General features: G+C 54.9%; 1 protein-coding gene across 1 annotated transcript in view; it reads left to right on the forward strand.

Moving 5' to 3' along the window:
- PTPRS (protein tyrosine phosphatase receptor type S) overlaps positions 1-24,276 on the forward strand; it is a 109,891-nt gene that overhangs the window by 60,439 nt on the left and 25,176 nt on the right. The window contains 11 exon segments of the mRNA XM_031947875.1: positions 1,607-1,612; positions 3,212-3,793; positions 4,095-4,228; positions 4,786-4,930; positions 11,194-11,499; positions 12,338-12,531; positions 12,753-12,779; positions 20,948-21,065; positions 22,446-23,036; positions 23,643-23,740; positions 23,992-24,245. Coding sequence (XP_031803735.1) covers positions 1,607-1,612; positions 3,212-3,793; positions 4,095-4,228; positions 4,786-4,930; positions 11,194-11,499; positions 12,338-12,531; positions 12,753-12,779; positions 20,948-21,065; positions 22,446-23,036; positions 23,643-23,740; positions 23,992-24,245 — 2,455 coding nt within the window.

The raw sequence follows: 24,276 nt of genomic DNA on the forward strand, positions 1-24,276 counted from the left end.
GAGACCCCGAAACCCACCCTCCGCCTTCATGTTCTACTGGGTAAGGTCCGAAGGCTGCATCCACTTCTCAGCTAAGGAGATGCATAGAACATGTCACTGTCTTCTCAACGTCCAAAGTCCATCACCCTTGTTTATTATTATGATTATTCTTCTCTTTATTATTATTATTATTAATTATTCTATTTATTATTCCGCCAGGGCTGTGATGTGACAATGTGACATGCCACATTGTCTCACATCAGCTAGAATAAGAGTATGCAGCATTGAAGTGGGTTCCCCCTCCCCTCCCCTTCTCTCTTCTTCTCTTTCCTGCTCTCTTTTTCTCTGTCTGTCTTTTCCGTCTCCAGTTCCCACCTGGGCATATGCTAGTGGCCCCCGAGAGTTCTTCCTCTGCATTTTTATCTCTCTCCCTCTCTTCTGTCTGTTTCTCTCTCTCTCTCTCTCTCTGCCCCTCCCTATGTCTCTGTCTCTGTCCGTCTCTCTTTCTTGACCTATTTTGCATGATGTTTGTGATTCTGAAAGCTGCATCTATCGATGGAACCTTGTCAGATCTTCAAGAGGCTTTGTTAGGGTTTCTATACCCGAAAACCACAAAAATTTCATTAGAGTTTCTCATCTTTTCCTCTCGGTCCCCGGGTGAGGTTGGGGGGAAGGGTCAGGGCAGGCTCCCCTAAGATTGCCAGCGCCTTCCCAGCAACAGGAAAGCCAGATGATCGGCATCCTCACGGCCAGCCTCCTCATTCACTGTTAACACTGAGAGAGCAAACGTAACCTTGAGATTCCTGCAGCCATTTCCCTCTTCACCTTGGCCAGGAAACCTTTGGTTCCCAGGGGCTCGGATGATGAACCTTCCCCCTGCTGTGCACAAGAGCACACACACAAACACACACACACACACACACACACACACACACACACACACACGTGCGCGCGCGTGCGTGCCTTGTAAGCCACAAGTTCCTCGGGTTCCCTGGAGGTATTTGTTTGAATTACATAGGCCCATAGCCCAAGTCAGGAGTAGAGAGAGAATTAACATCACCCACACCCTAGAAGCCAAGGAGAACTGTCTGTTTTAGGGAGAGGGAAGCCGGATCTGTCAGTAAAGATGAGAAACGACTGATAAATTTTTGTGTCACTATCTGTGCTGTGATGGGTCTACCCTTGATCAATGGAGCCCTGTTGCTATGAAATATCGCTTTGTGTCTATGATATATATATATTGTTTGTGAAGTATATTATTTTGATATTATTTATTTGTGTTTAATTTTTGTTCCTTTAATTTTTTTTGTTTTGTTTTTTAAAAAACTCAAGGGGGGAAGGAAAGAGCCCATTTTGTATTGAAATTGTTTTCCCCTGTTTTTCTTTTTTTCTTTCCTTCTTTCTTTCTTTTCCTTTCTGTTCTTTTTTTTCCTCCCTTTGCTCTGGCCCTAATTTGGTGGCGTTTTCCTCCTCCCCTAGCCACGGCATCCCGGAACCTCAATCCCTGTTGTGGCCCACCTTGTAATTGCAGGGCTCACCCTGGCGGCCTCCTGTGGGAATTTCCCCGGAGCACCGCGTCAATTACCACTCTGTGTGGCCAGTCCCTACTCTTGGCCGTCCGTCCCAGTGAAGTGTAAGTCAGCGGGCCCTCAGGAGTGCCGGCCCACTCCCACTCCTTTAGCCTAGGTTCCTTACAAAATGGTTTATGGAACCAAGAGGGTTCCTTCATGGGTCCTTAGTCATTCAAACCTAATTACGTGCCAGTTCCCCTTTCCTCATTTAGTGGAAGTATTTTTCAATATTATTGTTGCTATGGGTTAACTTTTTTTAAATAAGGTTGCCGCCCTCACTGCGGTTTCAGTCATTTGGGCCTAGGGCTTATTCACCCATTCTGCCATGTATGCTCTCAGAGGAGCCAGACACAGAAGGCTGGGTAAGGACTGACGGGAGGGGAGAGAGAAAGCCCCCAAAAGGCAGGAAATCAGGTGGGAAGAGGTCAAGGACTGGGACACAGAGCAGGAGGACAGCACAGGCGGGCCTAAAGGCAGGGCCAGGGATAGAAAGGGGGGACACAGCACAGGCAGGGCCAGGAAGGCGGGCTGAAGCAGCACAAGCAGGGCCAGGGACAAGGCGGGGCAACGCTTGAGCTGGGGCCAGGACAGAGGGGATGGCAGCAGCACACGGCAGGCAGGGAAAGAGGACAGCAGAACACAAGGGGCCTGAGAGGGCAGAGAGGGGCCCAGCACACACACAGGCAGGCCTAGCGGAGCCAGGACAAGCGGATGCAGCCAAGGAGGGCCAGGACAGGTGGGATGGCAAGAAAAGCAGCACAGGCCTGGGCGGAGCCAGGGCAAGTGACACAACAACAGCAGGGCCAGGACAGGCGGGGCCAGCACCGAGCAGGCCAGGGACAGAGGCGAGGAACAGGCAGCACAGGCAGGCCAGGGACAGAAGCGGATTTGGCAGCAAGGGCGGCCAGGGACAGAGCGGACACAGAAAAGACCAGGGCCTGAAGGCAGGGCCAGGGACAGAGCGGGATGGCAGCAGCAGCACAGGCAGGGCCTGAAGGCAGGGCCAGGAAGCGGGAATAGCACAAAGGGAAGGCAAGGGACAAGTGGAGGAAGAGCAGCACAGGCGGCGAAAGGCAGGAACAAGGGACAGAGGGACAAGCAGCAGCACACAGGGCAAAGGGCAGGGAGAGGAGAAGGCAGCACACAGGGCCAGGGACAGGCGGAGGCAGCAAGCAACGGAGGGCCAAGACAGGCGGAGGGAAAGCAACACAGAGCAAGGCAGGGACAGCGGACAAGAAGCAAAGGGGGCCTGAAGGCAGGGCGAGGGAAAGGGGCAGCAACGGCACAGGCGGGCCTGAGCGGAGCCAGGGAGAGCGGGATGGCAGCAGCAGCACAGGCAGGGCCAGGGACAGAGCGGGATGGCAGCAGCAGCACAGGCAGGGCCAGGGACAGAGCGGGATGGCAGCAGCAGCACAGGCAGGGCCAGGGACAGAGCGGGACGGCAGAAGCAGCACAGGCGGGCCTGAAGGCAGGGCCGGGGACAGAGCGGGACGGCAGCAGAAGGCAGACTTGAAGGCAAGGCTGGGGCCAGCTTGCAGAGGAGGCTCTTTGGGGCAGGAGAGGGACATCATCAGGTGTTGCTCTTTGCTGGGCCCCCTGTGCTTTGCACAGAGTAGACATGGGTCAGACTGGTTGACTGATTGATCTCTCCTGCCCCCCAGCCCTCCCCAAGGCCCCCGGAACCCCAGTAGTGACCGAGAACACGGCCACCAGCATCACCATCACCTGGGACTCGGGCAACCCCGACCCCGTGTCCTATTATGTCATTGAGTACAAGTCCAAGAGCCAGGACGGCCCTTACCAGATCAAGGAGGACATCACCACAACCCGCTACAGCATTGGGGGCCTCAGCCCCAACTCGGAGTATGAGATCTGGGTGTCGGCCGTCAACACCATTGGGCAGGGCCCCCCCAGCGAGTCGGTGGTGACCCGCACCGGGGAACAGGCCCCCGCCAGCGCGCCGCGCAACGTGCAGGGCCGCATGCTCAGTGCCACCACCATGATCATCCAGTGGGAGGAGCCCGTGGAGCCCAACGGCCTGATCCGTGGCTACCGGGTCTACTACACCATGGAGCCCGACCACCCCGTGGGGAACTGGCAGAAGCACAATGTGGACGACAGCCTCCTGACCACTGTGGGAAGTCTGCTGGAGGACGAGACCTACACCGTCCGAGTCCTGGCCTTCACCTCCGTGGGGGACGGACCCCTCTCGGACCCCATCCAGGTCAAAACGCAGCAAGGAGGTAAGTCGCCGGCCAGAGCGTTGCTCCCCTCCCCACTGTCTCCTTCCTCCCATCATCCCCAATGGGACGGCCCGCACCCGGGTCTGGAGCCATATCTGAGCGCAGATCGCACTTAGCCAGCCTGGGAGCCAGGCCCCCTTGGGCAAGAGCCCTCCGTAAGATGAGAGGCCGCCCTGGGGGCCTGGGGGCCCCCGCCCTCTCCAAAGCCGCGGATCCCGGGGGCAGTTTGGGCGGGGGCCTTCCCTCCATTCTTGTCTTTTTTCTCATCTCCCTCACCTTCTGATCGTCCCTGACTTGCCAGTGCCCGGACAGCCCATGAACTTCCGGGCAGAAGCTAAGTCTGAGACCAGCATCAGCCTGACCTGGAGCGCCCCCCGGCAAGAGAGTATAGTGATGTATGAGCTGCTCTACCGGGAAGGAGACCATGGCAAAGAGGTAGACCCCCCTGGAAGGTGGGAGGGTGGGGGAATGGGAGAAGTGCTGCTCAGCCTGCTGCCAGTGCCAGGTCAAGCTGTGGGGACATCACTGAGGTGAATCTGACGCCTTAGAGCTGGCTCACCAGGCTTTCACTCTCACTCTTTGTCTCCTTCCTCTCCTCTCCTCTCTCTCCCCTTTCTTTCTCCTTTCTTCCTCTTTCTCATTCACTCTTTCCTTTTCTTCCTCTTTTCCATTTCTTCCTTTTTCTCTTTCATTCCCTCCCTTTTCTTCCTCTCTCCTTCCTTCCCCTTTCTCTCTTCCTCTCCCTTTTTCTTTTCCCCTCTCCCATTTTCCCTACTTCCTCCTTCCTCTACCTCTTTCCTCCTCTTCCTCCTCCTCTTCTTTCCCCCTTCCTTTCTCCTTCTCCATCCCTCTCCTTTTTCTCCCCCTTTCTCTTTTCTTGACCTCCTTATCCCTCTCCTTTCTCCCTGATCTTTCCTTCCTCATTTTTCCCTCTCCTCATCTCCTTCCTTCCTCTCCCTTTCCTTATCTCCCTATCCCCTCTGTAATTCTAGGTAGGGAAAAACTTTGGCCCCACAACCTGGTTCGTGGTGGAGGACCTGAAGCCCAACACAGAGTACACCTTCCGCCTGGCAGCCCGCTCCGCACAAGGCCTGGGGGCCTTCACCTCGGAGGTCAGGCAGCGCACTCTCCAGTCTAGTAGGTGTCTCTCCTGTCCCGGCCCTACTGTGAGGGAGGGGAGCCAGGCAGGGCCCCCCTCCCAGTCCCACTCCACCCACCCCCCAAGCTCACGGGGAGAGGAGGAAGGACGGACCAGTCGTCAAAGCCAGAGGGTAGCGCACAGAGTGGGCTGGGGGGAGGGCTTCATGGCAGAGGTCCCCATCCCCCTGCCCTCTAAGTCCCCACTCCGTCCAGCTCCTGAGCCTGGAAATGTGGCAAACGCTCTCCCACCAACACTTGGCGTGGGGATCACTATACCTAGCTCTGGTTTCCCTTTTGCATCAACCTTAACAAGCCCCTTGTCTTTGGGGGTTTTATTTTTCCCATCTGCAAAATGGGAGACGGTGAAGGGGGGTGTGGGGAAGAAGTTGGGCTTGCCCCAACCAGTCTGTGGAGTCCCCTCTAGTTCTGTGGCTCTGAGATGCGTCCCAAGGGAGGGTGGGACTGACACTGAACGGAGCCCCATAGCCCTGGGACTTGGGGGGGCTGGGCCACAACCCACGTCTGGTCCCTGGTCTTCCTGTTGCCACTAAGAGATTTAGAAGCCTGAGGCAGCCCAAGGTCATGGAGCCGTCTCTGGGTTTGAAGTCTCTGACTTGCCGTTGCTTGTTAGCAGCCATTTAGTTAGCTGGGCTCCGGCCAGAGCTGGTGTCTGGGAGGACCCCCAGCTTCCAGTGGGGGCAGTCCAGCTATTATTTTAATGGATTGTGGGCCAGAGTCTTGTATCCAGTACCACCTTACCGCCCAGGGAGTCCCTCCTCCTCCCATCTCCCCTCAGCCCACGGGGTAACATTGTAGGCCCTGGGCAACAAGCCCTGGCCACAGCCCTGCTCTCTGCTGGGACCCGGCTCCATAACCCCTCAGTGGGGAGGGGAGCGCATGGGGTAGGACTGTCCACAAGCATTAACTCAGCAGCCATTGTGTACCGGGCTCTGCCACTATAGCAGCATTTATTGAGTGCTGAGGTTTGCTAAACATTGTCCGTGCTGTGTCTCGGGGGGTCCCCGAGCGGCCCTGTGAGACAGTGCTCTGGGGGTCCCTGTTTCACAGAGGATCTGCCCAGGTTCGCACAGCGCACTCTCACAAACGAAACAGTCTCTGGTCTCCAGGAGCTTGCAGTGGAAGAGATCCCCCACCCATATGCAGAGTAGTTTAGGAAGAGAAAGGCCGGCCTCTCAGAGCACTGGGACCTCAGGAGGCTGGTGTGCTTTAGTGCCAAGGGTGTGTGGGCAGGGGGCCCGGAGAGAGCAAACACCCCCCCCCCAGTGAAACATAAACTAAGACGGGGAGGGGGAGCTCGGGACTCGGTCTCCAGACGGTTCCAGAGCTTGGGACAGCCCAGGTCAGTGGAGGCTCTTGGCCACTTCCCCTCTGCGCCCCTGTCCTGGTCAGAGCTGGCCTCGGACTGGGGCAGAGACCACAGAGCCCCAGGAGTCTGGGAGAGGCTGGCCCCAGCTACCTAAAGCTGTGAGCCAAGTGGGGATAGGCCCGAGGAGCCTCTGGGCACCTGGCTCCGGGGGCTGGGCCAGTTCTGCAGATGCGCCTGCTGGCTCCTTGGCTGGCCGGCCAGTGCAGAAGCTGCACGGGTGAGTCCTGAGTTCCGATCCTGTTCCTTGGCTGGCCGGCCAGTGCAGAAGCCGCGGGGGATGAGTCTCAAGTTCAGATCCGGCCTAGGTGGTCCCTCGCTGTGTGGGTCTGGCCAAATCACTGAGCTTCAGAGGGCAATAAAAGCACCACCTCCCGGGGTTGTTCTGAGATCCAAGTGGGACAGTGCCCACAAGGCCCTTTGCCGGCAGTAAAGCGTTGTACGAATGCTAGCCGTCCTCCAGCCACTGCCACCATTGTGGACCCCGCTGGGCCCTCTCCCCGCTCCTCCCCCTCCATCTGCCCCCTCCCTCGCTCACTCCTGACACCCCAGCTTGGCAGAGGGCGGGGCTATCCCTCCTAAGCCGTCCTCTCCCGCCTCCCCCCAATCTTTCCGTCGCACAATTCGACCCCCCCACCCTTTCCTTCCGTTAAATCCATTAAACTAAAGGTAAAGTATCTCCTGTCTTTCTGGAATTTTTAAACCCTTCAAGTACCAGAGACACACCTGTAGTCACCAGCGCCGACCTCCCGGGCCCGGGTCCGCACCTGCGGAGCTGGGGCCTTAGGCTGACCAGGCCGTCCCGGGCTGAGTCGTTGCGGGGGGGCCGGGGAAGCAGTGAGGGGTCCGTCCGTCGGCGTCCGGCTCGGGGAGCCCAGAGGAGTTGGAGCCGCTGGTGCCCGGTGTCGGGGTGCTCCAGGCTTGTTCTCCAGCCCCGCGGCCCCGAGATGGGGTTTCCTTCCCTCTCCTCCCCTGTCTCCTCCCCTCCCCCTTCTCCCCCAGCTGATTCCTGGAGCCTCATAGGATGCGCCGAGTCTATGGTACTTAAAGGTTTAAAAACGTGGTTCCGTCCGAGGTCAGTAAGGGCCATCCTTGTGGCTTGGGCAGTCAACTTTGAACCTGTAAAAGATGCATTTCAGGTGAGTACGGGCTGGGCTCAAGCAGATTCACAAATACAGCTCACCCTGCGTGCACCCCCTTTCCATGCCCTCCCCGGGCAAGTGGGGATTCAGGCCCTGCAGGCTCTTCTAGGACCCCCCAGGGGATAGCAGGTGCAGTAGAATGCACAAACATCCAGCTTCCACCCCCAGCCCACCACTTCCTAGCGGAGTGAGAACTGGGTTCCAGTACTGCCTGTGTGGCCCTGAGCATCTCGTTTCCCCTACCCAGCCTCTAAAAGGAAGGGGCTTCCAGACCTTTGATGCTACAATTTTAAGCAGGCCCCTTCCTTCTGAGCCTCAGTTTCCCCATCTGTAAAATGAGGGGAGCTGTACAAGATGGCTCAAGTCCCTTCCAAATCCCTGACTCTGTGATCTCAAGCAAGCCCCTTCCCCTCCCTCCGAGCCTTGGTTTCCCCATCTGTAAAAGGTGAGGGACTGTGCTAGAAGTCTCCTGCCAATTCTAAAGTCCCAGGAAATGCAGAAATAGCCTGTCTGCATCAGGGCGCTGGCCACCGGGCCCCAGCAGGCCCATTCCCCAGTAGTCACGCAGGTTGGGCTGGGTTGTGAAGGAAACTGGCAATGCCCTGAGCTCCCCAGGAAGTAGCTTCAGCCTGCTTGGCCCTCGGGGTCCGTTTCTGAGCAGCTAACTAGCCATTGTGTCCTGTGGGGCCCCGGCCGACGGGCAGGGCAGGGAGGGAGGAAGATCCCCTTTCTCCTTCCCCTCCTCCCCGGTCCCACCCTGCCGCAGCACCCCATGATTAGCAGGCGGAGGCCGGGCCCTAGCGGAAGGCCCTGCCCTCTGGGTTGGGGGATGAGGCTGGGCCCTCCTGGATCAGAGCGGGTGAGTGAGTGGGTCCAAGGAAAGGCCACAGTGAGTCTGAGGACAGGAAAGCCAGGCATGTCACAGTGGGGCTGAGCCCCCTTAGGCTCGGATGGCAAGGGTAGGTTGAGGCCAGACCTTCTCTGCAGTGGGTTTCTGAAAAAAAAACAAAAAACACAAACCAAAAATCAATAGCCTCCACCCTTCCCCAGACATGGGAGGACCCCACGCTGGCGCGTGTGCTCCCACGGAGCCAGAGAGGTGGGCCGCCTGGAAGGCTGAGGCTTGTCACCCTGGCAGGCCCCTTCCTCTCTCTGTCCTGGAGCAGGCATAAAACAGGCGGTCCCGAGCTCTCCTCACACTGTCCAATGGCCAAGGCTCATGGGCATGATGGGCAGAAGCCCCCCACCCCAGCACTCCCCAAGGGAATCAGGCTATCTCAGAACTCCAAGGGACCGCCTCTCCACCCCTCCACTTGTGAGTGGGTCACAGACTCCTGAGGATGGGGAGCTCACCACGTGCCAATACAGCCCGTTCCCCCTGGGAAGTTCTCCTTAGGAAGCTTCCTTTCCCCATGTAGGCATCAAGCCTCTCTCCTGCTTCTCCCTCACCATGCCCCATTCTGGGCCAAGCCCAGGGCCTGTGTCCCCCATGGGGCCTTTCACACACTCATCTCCGCGTTCCCAGTGCCCGCAGAGATAGTGAAGCTCGGCCCGAGCAGAGCTCGGCCTAGAGCCATGCGGCCTCCAGAGACCCATCACGAGCCCGGTCTGGCCTCCTAGCTCAGTTTCTGTCCTTCCCTCGTAAGAAAGTCTGTATAAATTAGCAGTTGAAGAGTGGAAGGTACGTACCCAGACTGGGAGTTTTCTGGAAGGCGCTCGTTCTATCTGTCCGTCTTTCTTTCTTTATTACAATTATGATTATTATTATTGCCATTGTCTGTTTTATTATGATTTGGTTTTTTTTTCCTCTTTTTAGCTCAATCCTTCATTTCCTCAAACACTTTGGTTTGTTTCCATCTGCCACAGTTCCTTGAATTTGTTTTTAAGTTTCTTTGGTTGCTTTTGGTTGGGATTACTAGCCAGGAGTTTGGGGAGATAGAAGAATAATCCCAGATTTTTTATTCTGATCAAATCTGGGTAAAAAAAAAAATCCTCTACTTCTAAATGTGTCCTTCTAGGCAAAGTGGAAGGAGGGTTCTAAGTGTCCTGCTTCAGGCAGCACTGAGGAAGGGTTCTAGATATCTAGCTTCAAGCAAAGCTAGGAAATCCTAAGAGATATCTTGCCTCAAAAAGCAGTCTAGATGTCTTGCTGCAGGCAAATCTTGAAAGGTATGTCACTTTGCTAAGATCTGGGGAAGGTACATAAACCTTCCTTTGGGTACTACTTAAATAAACACGTCATTCCTTGCGAGGATGACAAAGGTTTCTAAGTGTGTTCCATGTGAAGCTTGGAAAAGATTCTAGATGCCTCAAAATACATAAGACTGGGAAGAAATTCTAAGTGTCCTATTCCAGGCAAAGGTAGAGAAGGAATCTTAACAGGCATTTCTCTCCTGATAAAACAAGGCTTTCTACTAAGTCACTTCCAACAAGATTGGAGAAGGGTCTTAGACCCTTGCTGAAGACAAAACTTAAAAGAGTTTTAAGTGACTTATTCCAAGCAAGACTTGAGAGGAGTATTAGTTGACTCATTCCAGAAAATTGCTCCAGGGAAAGCTAGAAGTTTAGGTTGACTCATTTTTGTGAAGAGTTCTGAGTATATATCATTTCAGCAAAACCGTGAAAGGATTTGGGGTATTTTACCCTAGACAAAGCTAATGAAATAATCCTAAAATTCTTCATCTGAAGCTGGAAAAGGATTCTGAGTATCTCGCACTAATTAAGACTAGAGGAGCTTTCTAAGTAATGGGGTTAGAGATTCTAGGTGTATATCACTTAGTTCCTCAGATTGAAGAAGAGTTCTAGGTATGTCATTCCAGATGCTTTTCTCCAAACAAAATTGAAAAAGTTTGGGGCTCCTCTTTCGAAGAGACATTGGGGAATATCTTAATTATCTTGCTCTAGGCAAGGCTGGAAAAGCCAAAATATGCCTTTTATGTAACGTTAAGGGAAGTTCTAAGCATTTCACCATATGCAAGACTTGAAATTGGGTTCTAAGTGTCTTGCTCCCAAAAAAACAGAGAAAGAAGATTCATAGCCGGGTATCTGGAGCCAGACAAAAACATGGAGAATTCTAGGTTTCTCACTTCATGTGAGGACTTGGAAGGTTTCTGGGTATTTCATTCCACATGAGCCCCAAAGAAGTTAGAGGTGTTTCTTCAGGTGAGACTGGGAGTGGTGCCCCCCATCTAGCTCCAGATGGGCTAGAGAAAGGTCTGGATATCTTCTCCCATGTGAGGTTCTCAGTCAGTTCCTCCAAAGGCTCCAGGTCTAAGATGGGAGACAACAGGAGTCCTTTTGACCCCCTCAGAGGCATCTCCCTTGGGTCCCCTCCTTGGACCTTTATTTCTCCAGGAGGAAGGCTCTGTCCATCTGCCTTTCCCAGGCCCTCGGAGCCCAGAACCCAGAGCCCTTCCTCCAGAGGGAGACAAAACTCTTGGCTAGCATCCCCGTGTCTCTGCCAGATTTCGGTTTGGCACCTTGGGCAGGGCCGGTGTCATTTCTGACCCTCCACCCGGGGTCCATTCCACTGCATCTGGGCTTTTCATTTCAGAGCTGAGTTTGTTTATTTTGTTCCACATGCATTTTATTTCATTTTGGGTTTGTTTTATTTCTGTTTGTTTTGTTATCATCTTCTTTTTTTTTTTTATCTTTCCCATCTTTTGTTTCCCCCTTCCCTTGCCCCCTCCCTTCCCTCCCTCCCCTTCCCCCCCACAATTCTCCCCCTTCAATAGAACCGTCCGCCCCCCCTCAAGACGTAAAATGCGTCAGCACCAGATCCACGGCCATTCTGGTAAGTTGGCGCCCGCCGCCCGCCGAGAGCCAAAACGGTGACCTAGCGGGCTACAGCGTGCGCTACCGAGCCCTGGACTCTGAGGACCCGCACCCCCGGGAGGTGAAGCAGATCCCCCCCAGCACCACACAGATCCTCCTGGAGTCCCTGGAGAAGTGGACTGAGTACCGCATCACCGCGGTGGCCCACACGGCTGTGGGACCAGGGCCCGAGAGCTCGCCCATCATCATCCGCACCGATGAAGACGGTGAGCACCCCCCTGGGCCCGGGGGGCGGGGGGCGGGTGGCCGCTGTGCCCCTCGGGAGACCCGGCCAGGGTCAGGGCCTTTCTCCCAGCAGGCACCCACCCACTGCCACAGGGGGCAACCAGAATGTAAGTAACGGGATGGACAGGCCCTCGGGCCGAGCTCCAGCCCTTTCTGAAGGCCCGGGCTTGCCGAGTGACCCGAGCAGCCAGCCCCCTCCGCCCTGTCTGCCAGCCCCTCCCCATCCCAGCCCCCTCTCTCTAGGCCCCATTTTCCACCTCTGTAAAATGAGGGGGTTGGGCCAGCCTTTTTATATGACCCCCTGAGGGTCTGTGACTGGGGAGAGTCCCTCGCTGAGAGCCAAAAGGCCAGGGCAGCCAGCCTCCCAGCCCGTCACATTGGCTCAGTGGCAGTGCCGGCACCGGGAGAGCCTGCGAGGGTGGCAGGGCTTGGCCGGTTTTCCCCCAGACCAGGCTGCCCCGCGGGCATCCCTGGGGCTCCAGAGGCCCGGCCGCCAGGCCCTGGCCTGAGAGGGTGACGGGCCGGCCTCCCCCTGTGGTCTGGATTCCGGGGCGGCCACAGCTTAGCTTAGCTCCAGAGCCTCCGCCTTAACCGGGCAGGAGGAGGAGGCCCCACGGCGGGCTCTGCGCCGGGCAGGGCCAGCTGGGAGGAGGGGGGTTCAGGGTCCCGAGCCCCCAGCCCCGCCCCGCCCTCACCCGAGCCGCGGGGAACGTCACGTTCTCGGAGGCTCCCAGCAGGAGGCGGCCCGGGGTTTGGCCGGTGTTAACCGCGGACCCCGCCCCCCTCCCCTCCCCCTCCCCTGTCTCCCTGTGCCTCTAGTGCCCAGTGCGCCCCCTCGGAAGGTGGAGGTGGAGGTGCTGAACTCCACAGCCATCAAAGTGCTGTGGCGCTCGCCTGTGCCCAGCCGGCAGCACGGACAGATCCGAGGCTACCAGGTCCACTACGTCCGCATGGAGAATGGCGAGGCCAAGGGACTGCCCCAGATCAAAGACGTCATGCTGGCCGATGCCCAGGTGGGTGGGCGGGGCGGGAGGGGCGGGGACACGCCCAGACCCCGCCTCCGGCCCCACCCCGAGCTGGGTCTCCCGGCCCTGGGCTCCGCTCTCTGACCTCCTCCCCGGCCTCGGCCCGCCTCCTGCTGCGGGCCTCTGTCGCCTCCCTCTCTGCTCCTCGCCCCTCTGGCCGCCCTGCCTTCTTGTAGTCTCACCTTCCTCCTCTCTCCTTCTCTGCCCAGTGGGAAACAGATGATACCGCAGAATACGTGAGTACCGCCGCCTCCTGGTGCCCGTCCCCGCCTGCCGTGCCGTGCCCCCTCCCTGCACGCTCCTCGCACGCCCCCCGCCCCACCCCGCCCCCGGCAGGGCTTCCTCCCCGACCCCGCCGGGACTTAGAGCGCAGGGCGTCGTCCCCGAGGGGGCACGGGCGGGCGGCCACAGGGGCCGCCCGTCTCTTCCCAGGGCTTCGGGGCTCTAAGGGCCCTCCCAGCCCTGACATCCCCTTCTAGGGGCCCTCCCAGCCCTGACATCCCCTTCTAGGGGCCCTCCCAGCCCTGACATCCCCTTCTAGGGGCCCTCCCAGCTCATTCTGACATCTGAAGACTTGAGGTCCCATGGTGCTAAGCCTGTGCTAGGAAGCCTGGGGGAAGAGGAAGATAATGCTATCTTTGCTCCTGGGATGCTGGGCCCCACCACTCTGAGGCAGGCGGGGAGCCCATTTTGGAGGGGGACACTGAGGACCAGGCACAGGGTGTGTCTCAGCAATAGCTTGCCTTACTCTGGATCTTGAGTTCTTTCCTCCCCGTACTCTCTGGGGTGATCCAACTTACACATAGGAAAGCAGAGGCCTGGGTCCTGCTGAGCCTCCTGCCCTGGTCCAAGTGCCTTCCCCAGTGGTGGGAGAAGCCCCGCACTCAGCCCCAAGGACTTCATCATGGGATTAAGGAGACAAGTCTCTCCTGCCAGCAAGATCCCACCTCAAGATCAGGGTTCAGATCCAGATCCTCCCATTTATTACCTGTGTATTTGGGTTATATTACTCCTTTTTTCCCCTCAGTGAAGAGCACTGGGCATGAACCGACCCAAATTCAAATGCCTCCTCAGACACTTACCTGATCACTGAGGGCACATCAAGCCTCAGTTTCCACTTCTGTAGAATGATGATAATAGGACCTCCATGAGAGAGATGATGCTTGCCAGGCACTGTACAAGTCCCAAAGCATTCTGTAAATGTTAGTCGCTGACATCCTTGTTATCATTACCTAGATCTCAGACAACTCTGGGCTCCATTCCCATTGCCCAAACCTTTGCTCACAAGCCAGAAGGGTGACGGGACCATGCTGGCCAGATTGGCAGCTCATGTCACTGCCCCAAACTACACATTTCCAAAATCTTCCATTACCTGAATTTTAGGATCATGGGATTTGAAACTGAGAGGATCCTCTGAGATCTTCTTGTGCAGTACTTCCCTTCTCCCCCTCCCCATCGTTTTACAGGTGAAGCTGAAGCCCCCACCCCACCCCACCCCACCCCCAGCATCTTGTTATAGCTAGAGAAGCCGAGCCCGAGGTCAGGCTGGGATCTGAGCTTTGGAGCCCAGCCCAACATCCCTACAACACCATGTCTCGTGTGGTCTGCAGGGTCAGAAGGCAGGAAGGGCCCAGAGTGGAGGCAGGAAACCTGGGTTCTAATCCTCGCCTAGCCACTGACCGCACATGGGCCTCTTGCCTTGTCTGGGCCTCAGGCCCCTCATCTGAACAATAAACCATTGGTCCCGGTGCTCTCCAACTTCTATGGTCCTCGGCCTTCATGCCGTCTCCAGCCCATCTCATCCCCAGGGTGGCAGAGTCCTGGCGAGGAAAGGGCGTCAGCAGTTAGAAAACTTCTTGGGCGCAGGGTGCTGGGAGATCAGCCCCTCACCCTCACCGCCACAGGCTCTCTTCCTGCCAAAGGTTCAGTCCTAAGGCATTCCGGCTCTGCCACTCTCCATTTCTTGTGAACTTAGAGCTGGTTCAACCAAACCCCTGGGGGTAGGCCCTCAGTCACACCCTCACATCCTCACTACCAATTTCTTTTGCCCAGAAAGAACCCCCGCCCAGGCCTTGTGGCCAGGACACTTTTCTCCTAGTTAGTAGCTGGAAAGGTTCCTAAGGCTATGGGCTGCTCTGGTGGGAGAGAAAAAAGAGGGGTAAGATGTTGCATGACCAGGGGGCCGGAGGAGGAGGAGGAGGAGGAGGAAGCCCAGCCTTTTGAGACCCTGGGGGGAATCCCTGCCGTGTGTGCTGTTCCCTGCCCCTCATCTCATGCAATTCCCATCTCCCATGTTTGATATAAGACAGACATCCTCAAACTGAGAGAGCTCAGGCCAGCTCCAGAAATACCCACATGTCCATAACCCCTGAGCACGTGGCCTGTGTGTGTGTGTGTGTGTACAAGAGGGCGTCTGAATGTGTGCACTCAAGCTGCTGGAGTCCAGGGGTCCCTGACAGCAACTGGTTGGTCCAGTTATGTACGTAACCAGTTCTAGTTACTCTGGTTATACACATGACTAGTTATTCTAGTAGTTTTTCTGGTTGTATACATAACTAGTTATTTTAGTTAGTTTTTCTAGTTGCCCAGAGCACTGAGAGGTTAATGACTTTCCCAGGATTACTCATCCACCCAAGTCTCTCCTCCAAAGACCAGACTCTGACCATATAGAGAAAATCAGGTGGCAGTTTGGAACAGGACCTCAGTTTCCCCAGGAGTAAAATGGAAGAGTTAGAAGGTCTCTTTGGGTCTTTCTAATTCTAGGAGTCTGTGCTCATGTAAAATAGGAGTATTTCCCTGGAATCTGGGACTGCCGAGAGGCTGGGGAGGGCAGCCAGGTCCCTGAAGACAGGAGCAAGGGAGTCAGGGGCCTGAGGGTACCTCCAGCCAGGACCACACCTCTGAGGCAATTCGAGTCTGTCCTCACCCCAGCCCGGGGCCTTTTCCATCCTGCTCCCCATAAATATGAGACTGTACAGGTACAGTCTGGTACAGCTGGCTTCTGTTTCTACATTGGGTGTGTGTGAGGGAGCATCCGCATAGGTGTTTGGAGCTGTCGGGAGGTAGATGTACTTGAAAACAATCCATTCAGTCATAAACATTTGTGGAGCGCTTGCTCAGTCTAGCCCTGGGCTGAGAGTCACGTGAAGCAGAGCAGAGCCTAGGGGAGCCTGCTTTCTGCCCGTGGGGAAACAGAGCAGTGGAAAGGCAGCCAAACCTATGGTCAGCCTGGGCCCCAAGTCAAACCCCAGGGTGGTAACGGAAAGGAGACAGGCAAGAGAGTGCTAAAGGGCACTTCCCACACCAGCAGTGCGGGAGATGTTGGTTCTTGTCGGTGACCATCCATCTGGGGGACAGGGAATAAGAGACAAGCGTGAGGGAGAGAAGGCTCCTCAGAAGCTGGCACAAGCAGCCCCCATCCTGCAGGGATTTAGGGAGGGCTTCCAGAGAACACGACCTCCCACAAGACCTTCATTTGCACTCCTCTGACATGTATTCTTTGTGTCGTTAGTCATTTAGTTATATGCATATCCTAGTTACATACGTAACTAGTTGTTCTAGTTCTAGTTGTGTACATAACTAGCTCTAGTTATTCTGCTTATATACTTAACTAGTTCTAGTTATATATTCTAGTCATACAGAACTACTTATTTTAGTTATATACATAACTGGTTGTCACATCTACTTCTATCTAATATGGTTATATACATGACTAGTTATTTGTTCAGTTTTTCTAGTTACATATATAACTAGTTATTTTAGTTTTTCTTGTTGCCCAGAACACTGAGAGGTTAATGACTCTCCCAGGATTACTCGGCCATCAAGGCTAGACTTACATCTGGCCTTTTTGTTTCCGATGCCAGCTCCATCATGCTATACTTTTTCTCTTATCCTCTCATTTCGATTATTCCTGGAGGAGACAGTATTTGAGCTGGACTTTGAAAGAAGATGTAGTCTGCTGATAGGTAGAGATGGAAAAGAGATAATTCTAGACCAAGCAGACAGTGTGAGCAATGGCAAGAAAGGAGAGGAATTTGTGGGGAATGTGATTTTTTTTTTTAAATCTTGCTATACTGTAACTTAGGACACAGACCAGAAAGCAGGACTTGGGTAGGTGTGGCTGCAGAAGTGGGGCAGGGGCAGATAGCCAGCTGAGAAAATGGAGCTTTAGCCTATGGGCAATTGAAAGCCATTGAAGGTAGCTGGTAGGAGTCAGTTGTATTGATACAGAGTGAGAAGCTTTGGAGTCAGTGTGGAAGAGAGATTTCCTGGGCGAGTGAGAGAGGTTCAGAGGATAGTTTGTAAGAGAGAGAGAGATTTGGAAAATATGCTGCAGGAAGGAAAATTTTAGAGGGTCTCTCTGAAGCCACATAGTTCCTCTGGGGCCTGAGCCAGAATAATTCCCTTCTGTAACATAACTGACAAGTAGGGAAATGGGGGTGGTCATCCAGTCTTTGCTTGAAGATCTCCAGGGAGAGTAGACCCATTCTACTTTGGGACAGCTCTTTTAGGAAGTTTCTCTTCCTCTCCAGCCCACCCTGGCCCCTTTGTCTGCCCGTTGCTCCATACCCTGTCCTCTGGAGCCATCAGAAAAAAGCTAATCTCCCTTCCACGTGGTGGCCCTTGAGATTTCTGAGCATGTCCTGACCAGCTTCTCCAAGTTAAAGCATCACTCTTTCCTCCAACTTGGATGTTAACTGAGCACAGCCTTCGGCAGAATGCAGGCTCCTTGTGGCCGAGCCTTTTGGTTCACTGCCTACATTGCCTAGTCCTGGGTCCTACATGTCAGAGGTCATTGTTGGTTGAACTGAGTTCTTGGGGGATGTTGAGGGCAGAGTACGATGAGACCATTATCTCTCTAGCTCAAGATGCCTCTTTTTACACCTCCTCTGGCTGCCATATCACACTGGGGGCTCATTGAGCTGGTTGTCCACTAAAGCTCTCCTTCCTCCCCCCCCCCAGTCTTGTCAGAAGAACTGCTGTCTGGCCATGTCCTTCTCACCTTTCATGTATAAAACTGATTTTCTTGAACCCAAGTTAAAAGCTGTCAGTTTCATATTACTTTTTTGGACCCACATTTCTAGTCCAAGTTCTTTTGTGACCCTGATGCTGTCATCCAGTCCTTCTGCTTGCCCTCCTCACTTTGTGGAACCTACAATTTAACAAGCCCACGATCTGTGTCTTTATCCAAACAGCACAAGGTCACAAACATATCTGAGGCAGTATGCTAGGCAACCGTCTTCAAGCTATTGAACCGTTAATGACCAATCTTTGGGGCCAGTCATTCAGCTAGTTCTGAATCTACCTAATCATGTTACATGAGCCAACCCATCTTGCTCTACACAAACATGGCATTAAAGAGTCAAGTGACTTGCTAAAATCTAGGCAAACTCTATATATGGCATTCCCTTGACCTACCAGTCTACTGACCTCACCAAAAAAAAAAAAAAAAAAAAAGTTCACTGGCATGGACTAGTTTAATGAAACTGCTGAATCTTTGTAAGAATCAGAGCTGTCCCCAGGGAAATGGGTTGCCTTAGGTGGTAGAGAATTCTCTGGCTGGAAGTCTTCAAGCAAAGGCTGGGTAGCATCTTATCAGATGTGTTGTAGAGGAAGGGGATCTTTGTTCAGATATGGTTGTGACTGCATGACCTCCCTCAATGTTCCCTATGATTACTGCTTCCCTTTCTACAATCATTGGCCATGCCTTTAACAGAGTGTTAACACATTCGAGAGTTTGCCAGTCCGATTCTCTTCCCTTCTTGGAAAATCAGGGCAAGATTTGCTCTTTTTTGCCTTGTATTACCTTCACTTTTTCTCCACAAGTGTCTTTTAAAAATTACCTTGAGTGACCCCCATCAGCCACATCAACCATTCCTTTCAGTATTCAGGCATACAGTTCCTCTGCAACTGGTGGCTCCATTTATGTTGAATATCAAACTCTCGAGAAGCCATTTTTGTTCTGTGCTGTATAGACTGAAGATCATTTTCCTTGTCAGAGATAAACAGAAGCAAATTATGAGATCATTAGCTCTGCCTTCTCATATATTTGTTATCATGGTCCAGCAATTCCATGACTCTTTGCCCCCCTCTTCCATAATACAGCTTTGTCTTCCTTAGTTTTCTTTACCTGCTTCAATTTATCCAGAGATTTATCACTGCAAGAACAGGCTATATACTTTGTTGTTCATCCTCTTGTTTGCCCTTGCTTCTATCTTCTATTACTTTTTATTTTTAATTTCATATAGTACTTTTTTAATTTAATTTTCAAGTCTCTGTTCTTCCCCACCCAACTTTCTCCTCTTCCCTCATATTGAGAAAGCAAGATAAACAAAATCTTGTTACAAACATGGAGAGTCAACCAAATAAATTCCTCTATTAGCCATGTTACCCTCTAAAACATGTCTGCTTCTCTACTTTGAGTCTCTCACCTGTCTGTGTGAAAATTGGCAGCATTTTTAATCAAACCATGGTGGGTTATTTATATGCATCTTTTTCAGATCTAAGTTGCTAAGTTTCTTGTATATCTATATAGACCTCTTTATTATAGCTTTTTATTTACAAGACATATGCATGGGTAATTTTTCAGCATTGACCCTTGCAAAACCTTCTGTTCCAACTTTTCCCCTTCTTCCCCCCCATCCCCTCCCCCAAATGGCAGGTTGACCAATATGGATCTCCTTAGACAACCTCTCTCCTGCCCCTTTACAGGACATTTTTCAATTTGATTTCAACGTGATCAATATAGAACCATAAGTGTTCCAGAATTTCAGAAGGTAGTGAGAGAAGACAGGGAACCTTTCAACAGTTCTTTCTAGTAACAAGGCCTGAAAGAAATTATGTTCTGATAGATTATAGCCATTTCAAAAGGTGGTGATAGAAAACAGAGCTAAAAAGAGGAACTTCTCTTGTTCTAGCCAGCAATAGGAGCTGCAATGCCTTTTCTCTGGAAAATAAGGAAAAAGTAGAAATGTATCTTTCTACATAAAAAAATAAGCACTAACAAAATAAAAGAATTACTGGGCCCAAAAAAAAAAAAAAAAGAGGGGAGACCAGTTTTTGAATCAACAAACTTTGCACTTAAGGAAAGAGTACTGCATTTGTGTGTTTAAATTTTGACATCCTGAAAATTGTATTTTTTAAAAACCTACTTAAAAGATTACTTCTATATAAGAAAATTATCCCCTAAAAAAAGCAACATATTAAAAATAGATCCTGCCTTCTCTTCCTCCTCATTGTTTCCCTTTTTCCTATTCCTGAAAGCTTTCAATCTACTCAGGCCAACTTGCCTTATAGAATTTCACTCTTGGAGTCCACCTGCCGATTCACTCTCTCAAACCCCTCTCAAAGCTCTCAAAGGTCCACAGGCCTGAGGATTCAGCCTTCCTCACCTTCCCTAGCTCCATCCTAAGGCAGGGTTCCCTCATGCCCATCATTCCCACCCTGTACGCCAGTGCCATCTTCTTGGTATGAATAGAAAACGTATGACAGCGACTTCCCTCGCTAGGGACTCCCTCTTTTGAAGAATGAAATGATCCTTAATGCGAACAAAAAACACGAGCTGCCACGATTTGAGCAGAGAATCCCGGCAGACACCTGAATGAAAGGCCCGCTTCCCTGCTCTGCGGTACCTTCTGGATGGGCCCGTCACCGTTTGCCAAACTTCTTATCTCTGGTCTCTCTGCCCAAGCACTGTGTAGCATTCGCCAGCACCACATGTGTTTCTGCCACCTTCTGGCCTGGCCCAAGTGCCCCCTGCCACCCTTCCCCGCTCCGCCTCCCGCGGCTCCTCCCAGACTAGGTCTTCTCCTGCCCGGGGCCACGGTGCCTTTCTCTTTCCCTGCCTATTACTCTTAAATCAGGGAGCCGCTTTCCCTAGCCACAATTTGGGAGCGGGAGCCTTCCGTCCTTACGAGCAGCTGGGAGAGGATGTGCGAGAAGCTGGGTTGTGGGAATGAGGCGGCCACGTGGGAGACAGGCCAGCTGGGAGAGGTCAGGAGCAGTTGCACAAAGTGTGGGTGCAAGCAGGGGTCACTTCCTTTGCCTTTTGGCCCCTCACGGCCCTTGCAGAACCCAGGTGCTTGTGCCCACTGACTGGTTTATTGAGAGAGGACAGACGGACAGGAAGGGGAGTCTGAAGGGCAGGTCCATGAGACCAATCTGGGCCGTGGGTGCTGGAGCTGCAGAGGAGACCTGCACAACCTCTGGGAACAGCCATTAGAGAAGGGCATGCACAGATGTCTGCATGTGTTACATAGGAAGGGTCTCCCCCTCCTCTCCCCCCCCCACCCCTGTGCCCCCGGTCTGGGTTAGGGCTGGACGGATGTCCGGGAGCGTCATGGGTGCTCCTCGCTGGCCACCGGCCGCTGACACCTCCCTCTCTCCCTGGTTCTTCCCTCGACAGGAGATGGTCATCGACAAGCTGCAGCCTGAGACCTCATACTCTGTCACAGTGGCAGCGTATACTATGAAAGGGGATGGTGCACGCAGCAAACCCAAGCTGGTGGTGACCAAGGGGACAGGTGAGGGGCCCGCCCAAGAGGTGGAGGGCGACAGGGAAGGAGGCTGGCTCGGGAGGCAGAGGAGGGGTCGGGGACGTCTGCATAAGGAAGCGTTAGAGCCAAGAACAGGGGAGCAGGGGACCCTGGGCCGAAGAACTCAGGGAGGAGGAGCAGCTCCTGGGGAGCTTCCTGGAGGAGGTGGGCCTCAAAGAACCTGGAGCACATGAGGAGTCAGAGGAGGGTCAAAATGCTGAGGCGGGGAAGGGAGGACCTCAGCCGAGCCGCAGCAGGGGGGACGTGTGGGGAGGGGGACCTCAGCAAGCGGAGCTGGAGAGGGGGTGGAGGAGAGCCTGAAATGCCACATCCTCCAGTCAGTGGGGAGCCAGGGAGGACACTTGAGCAAGTGAGGGGATGAAGAAATCTGGTCTGTGATTTGGCTGGGAGTGGTACTTAATCAGGAATCCTGTGCAAGAGGAGTTAGATGGGGAGAGACAAGAGGGGGAACAACTGGGAAGAGCCTGTTGCAATAATGGGGACAATTTGGAGCTAGGGAAAGGAGAAAGGGGCCGGGGCTGTTCCCCAGAGAGAGCAAGCTTGGGCCATTGGGTGGAGCCGCTAGGAGAACGTTAAACTACAGGCTGTCAGGACCTTAGAGAGCACCAAGGGCAGCCTGGTTACTGGGGAGGTGCTCAGTGACAGTCAGTAGCCAAGTCAGGCCGGAAACCTGAACCCTCTGCCTCAAGGTCAGGCATTTGGATCCCCCACAGAGTTATTCTACATCCCTACTCCTATTATGGGCTGGAAACCAAGATATGGAGCCAGGCTATTTCCTCCAAACCCCCAAGAACCCCCCCCCCCGCCGGGTCTCCCCGGCTGCCCTCGGGCCTTCTCTCTGCCAGGCCAGGGCGCGCCCTCCTCAAGGAGAGTCGGGGCTGGCGGCGCCATTCATTGACATTCTCTAACAGACCCTGTTCTCTTCCTTTGTCTGAAGCAATTGGGAAATAAAACACCTCCCCGCCCCCAAGTTGTGCTGGTTGTGCCAATGTAGCCGGCCCAGCTGGTTACGGGAGCACTTAGGACAGCTCTGCTCACCCCCCGCCCCAGAGGTAACAGTGCTCTTCTCCGGCAGCGCTGCGCTTCCCAGGGAGGAGTCCCCGACAGGGGGCCTCCCTGACAGGGACCTGAGGGATCCCCAGCAGCCAGGCCCGGGGCCAGCTCCCAAGCTCAGGGCTCTTCCCCACTCTGCCTCCCTGGCCCTTCCCTGGGGCTCACAGCCGCCATCCAGTTCTGGGCTCGGTTCCTCAGATCAGGGCCTTGGGAAGTGTGAGACTCAGTTTCTCCACCTAGAAACTGGACTGATGGGAGCCACGTCCCTTCTCCCTTCTTTGTCCTGTCTTTCAGTCCTGGGCAAGCCCAGCCTCTCCATACACCGGAGCCTGGACAACAGCTTGCAGGTGCGCTGGGAGCCAGCCCCGGGGTCCGAGGGCCAGGTCCTGGGCTACCGGCTGCAGTTTGGCCGGAAGGACGTGTCCCCCTTAGCCACCCTGGAGTTCCCGGCCTCAGAGGACCAATACACAGCCACCAGCATCCACAAGGGGGCCACGTACGTGTTCAGACTGGCTGCCAAGAGCCGGGCGGGCTTCGGGGAGGAGACGGCCCAGGAGCTCAGCATCCCCGAGGACGTGCCGCAGGGCTACCCGCACATCCTGGAGGCCGGCAATGTGTCGGCCGCCTCAGTGCAGTTCCGCTGGCTGCCCCCCGTGCCGGCCGAGAGGAACGGGGCCATCGTCAAGTACACCGTGGCCTTCCGAGAGGCCGGCTCGGCGGGGCCGCCCGTGGAGACGGAGCTTCCCGCGTCCCCGGAGAACTCGTTCACCCTGCATGGCCTCAAGCCCAACACAGCCTATGATGTTAAAATCCGGGCCCACACGAGCCAGGGCCCCGGGCCCTACAGCCCCACTGTCCGCTATCGGACGTTCCTCCCAGACCAAGGTAGGACTTAGCACTTCTCCTGCCCTCCTCTCTGGCCGGGGCTGGCGTTGGAAGCCGTGCGCGGCCCAGCCGCCCCCCGGTCTCAACAGCAGCTGAAGACCACCTTCCTCCTCCCCCCTTCCCTTCCCAGCCCACCTCACTCAGGTAAGTCCACTGGTTTCTGGTGTTTTCCTTCCTTCTCGACGATGCTCTTGGAGCCGAGTTCAGACACGCCCGGCGGCACCAGGCGGGGCCAGGCCCCGACAGGTGGGAAGCGCCTTTCTCTATGCGCTCTGTGCTGAGGGGGGCAGCGCCTCGCCACCCCATGCCCTCTGTCTGCCCCTCCCTCTGCTCCTCCTCTTCTCCCCACCAACGCCGTTCAGCCCGGGGCCTCCGGGACTAGGTAGAGAGGGCCCAGCCCAGTAGGCAGGAAGCAGGATGGCTAGAAGCGTGAGCCAACCACAGGACGAGCAGGCGACAGGGGACGACTGGGCTTCCTTCTCTCCCCTAGGCCACGGGCCCCGCCACCCCCCAGCCCCTCTTTCCTGGCCTTCACTGGGCTCTCTTTCTCTCTCCCTGTTTCTCCCTGCCCTCCCACCTGCCCTGGCTCCTCCCATGACGGTGCAGTCTCCCCCAAGAACTTCAAGGTGAAGATGGTGATGAAGACCTCGGTCTTGCTGAGCTGGGAGTTCCCCGAGAACTATAATTCCCACACCCCCTACAAGGTGAGTCCCACCTGCCCTTCCCCAGGTGCATATGTGGGGAAGTGGGCACATGCACGCTGCTGGGCAGGGCCCTCTGGGAGGCAGGCCCAGAGCCCCCTCTTCATCAGGAGGGAAGGCGGCTCACTGGTGCTCAGGGCTGCACCTCCAGGAGGAGGGCCTGGGGAAGGGAAGTTCGCAGATCTCAGGAGGGGACTTGCCGGGGGAGGCCCCGGTCAGGCTGTTCCTGAGCCTGCCTCCCTCCCCACGCCCAGATCCAGTACAACGGGCTCAACATCGACGTGGATGGCCGCACCACCAAGAAGCTCATCACCAACCTCAAGCCAAGCACCTTCTACAACTTTGTGCTGACCAACCGCGGGAACAGCATGGGCGGCCTGCAGCAGACCGTCACTGCCTGGACGGCCTTCAACATGCTGAGCTCCAAACCTGCCATCGCCCACAAGCCGGAGGCCGACGGCCGGGTGCTGGTGCAGCTCCCCGACGGCCAGAGCCCCGTGCCCGTCCAGTACGTCGCCCTCCCCCGTCTCCGCCCCCCC

The sequence above is a fragment of the Sarcophilus harrisii genome, chromosome 1 (genome assembly GCF_902635505.1).
Source record: "Sarcophilus harrisii chromosome 1, mSarHar1.11, whole genome shotgun sequence".
NCBI classification, from domain to species: Eukaryota; Metazoa; Chordata; class Mammalia; order Dasyuromorphia; family Dasyuridae; genus Sarcophilus; species Sarcophilus harrisii.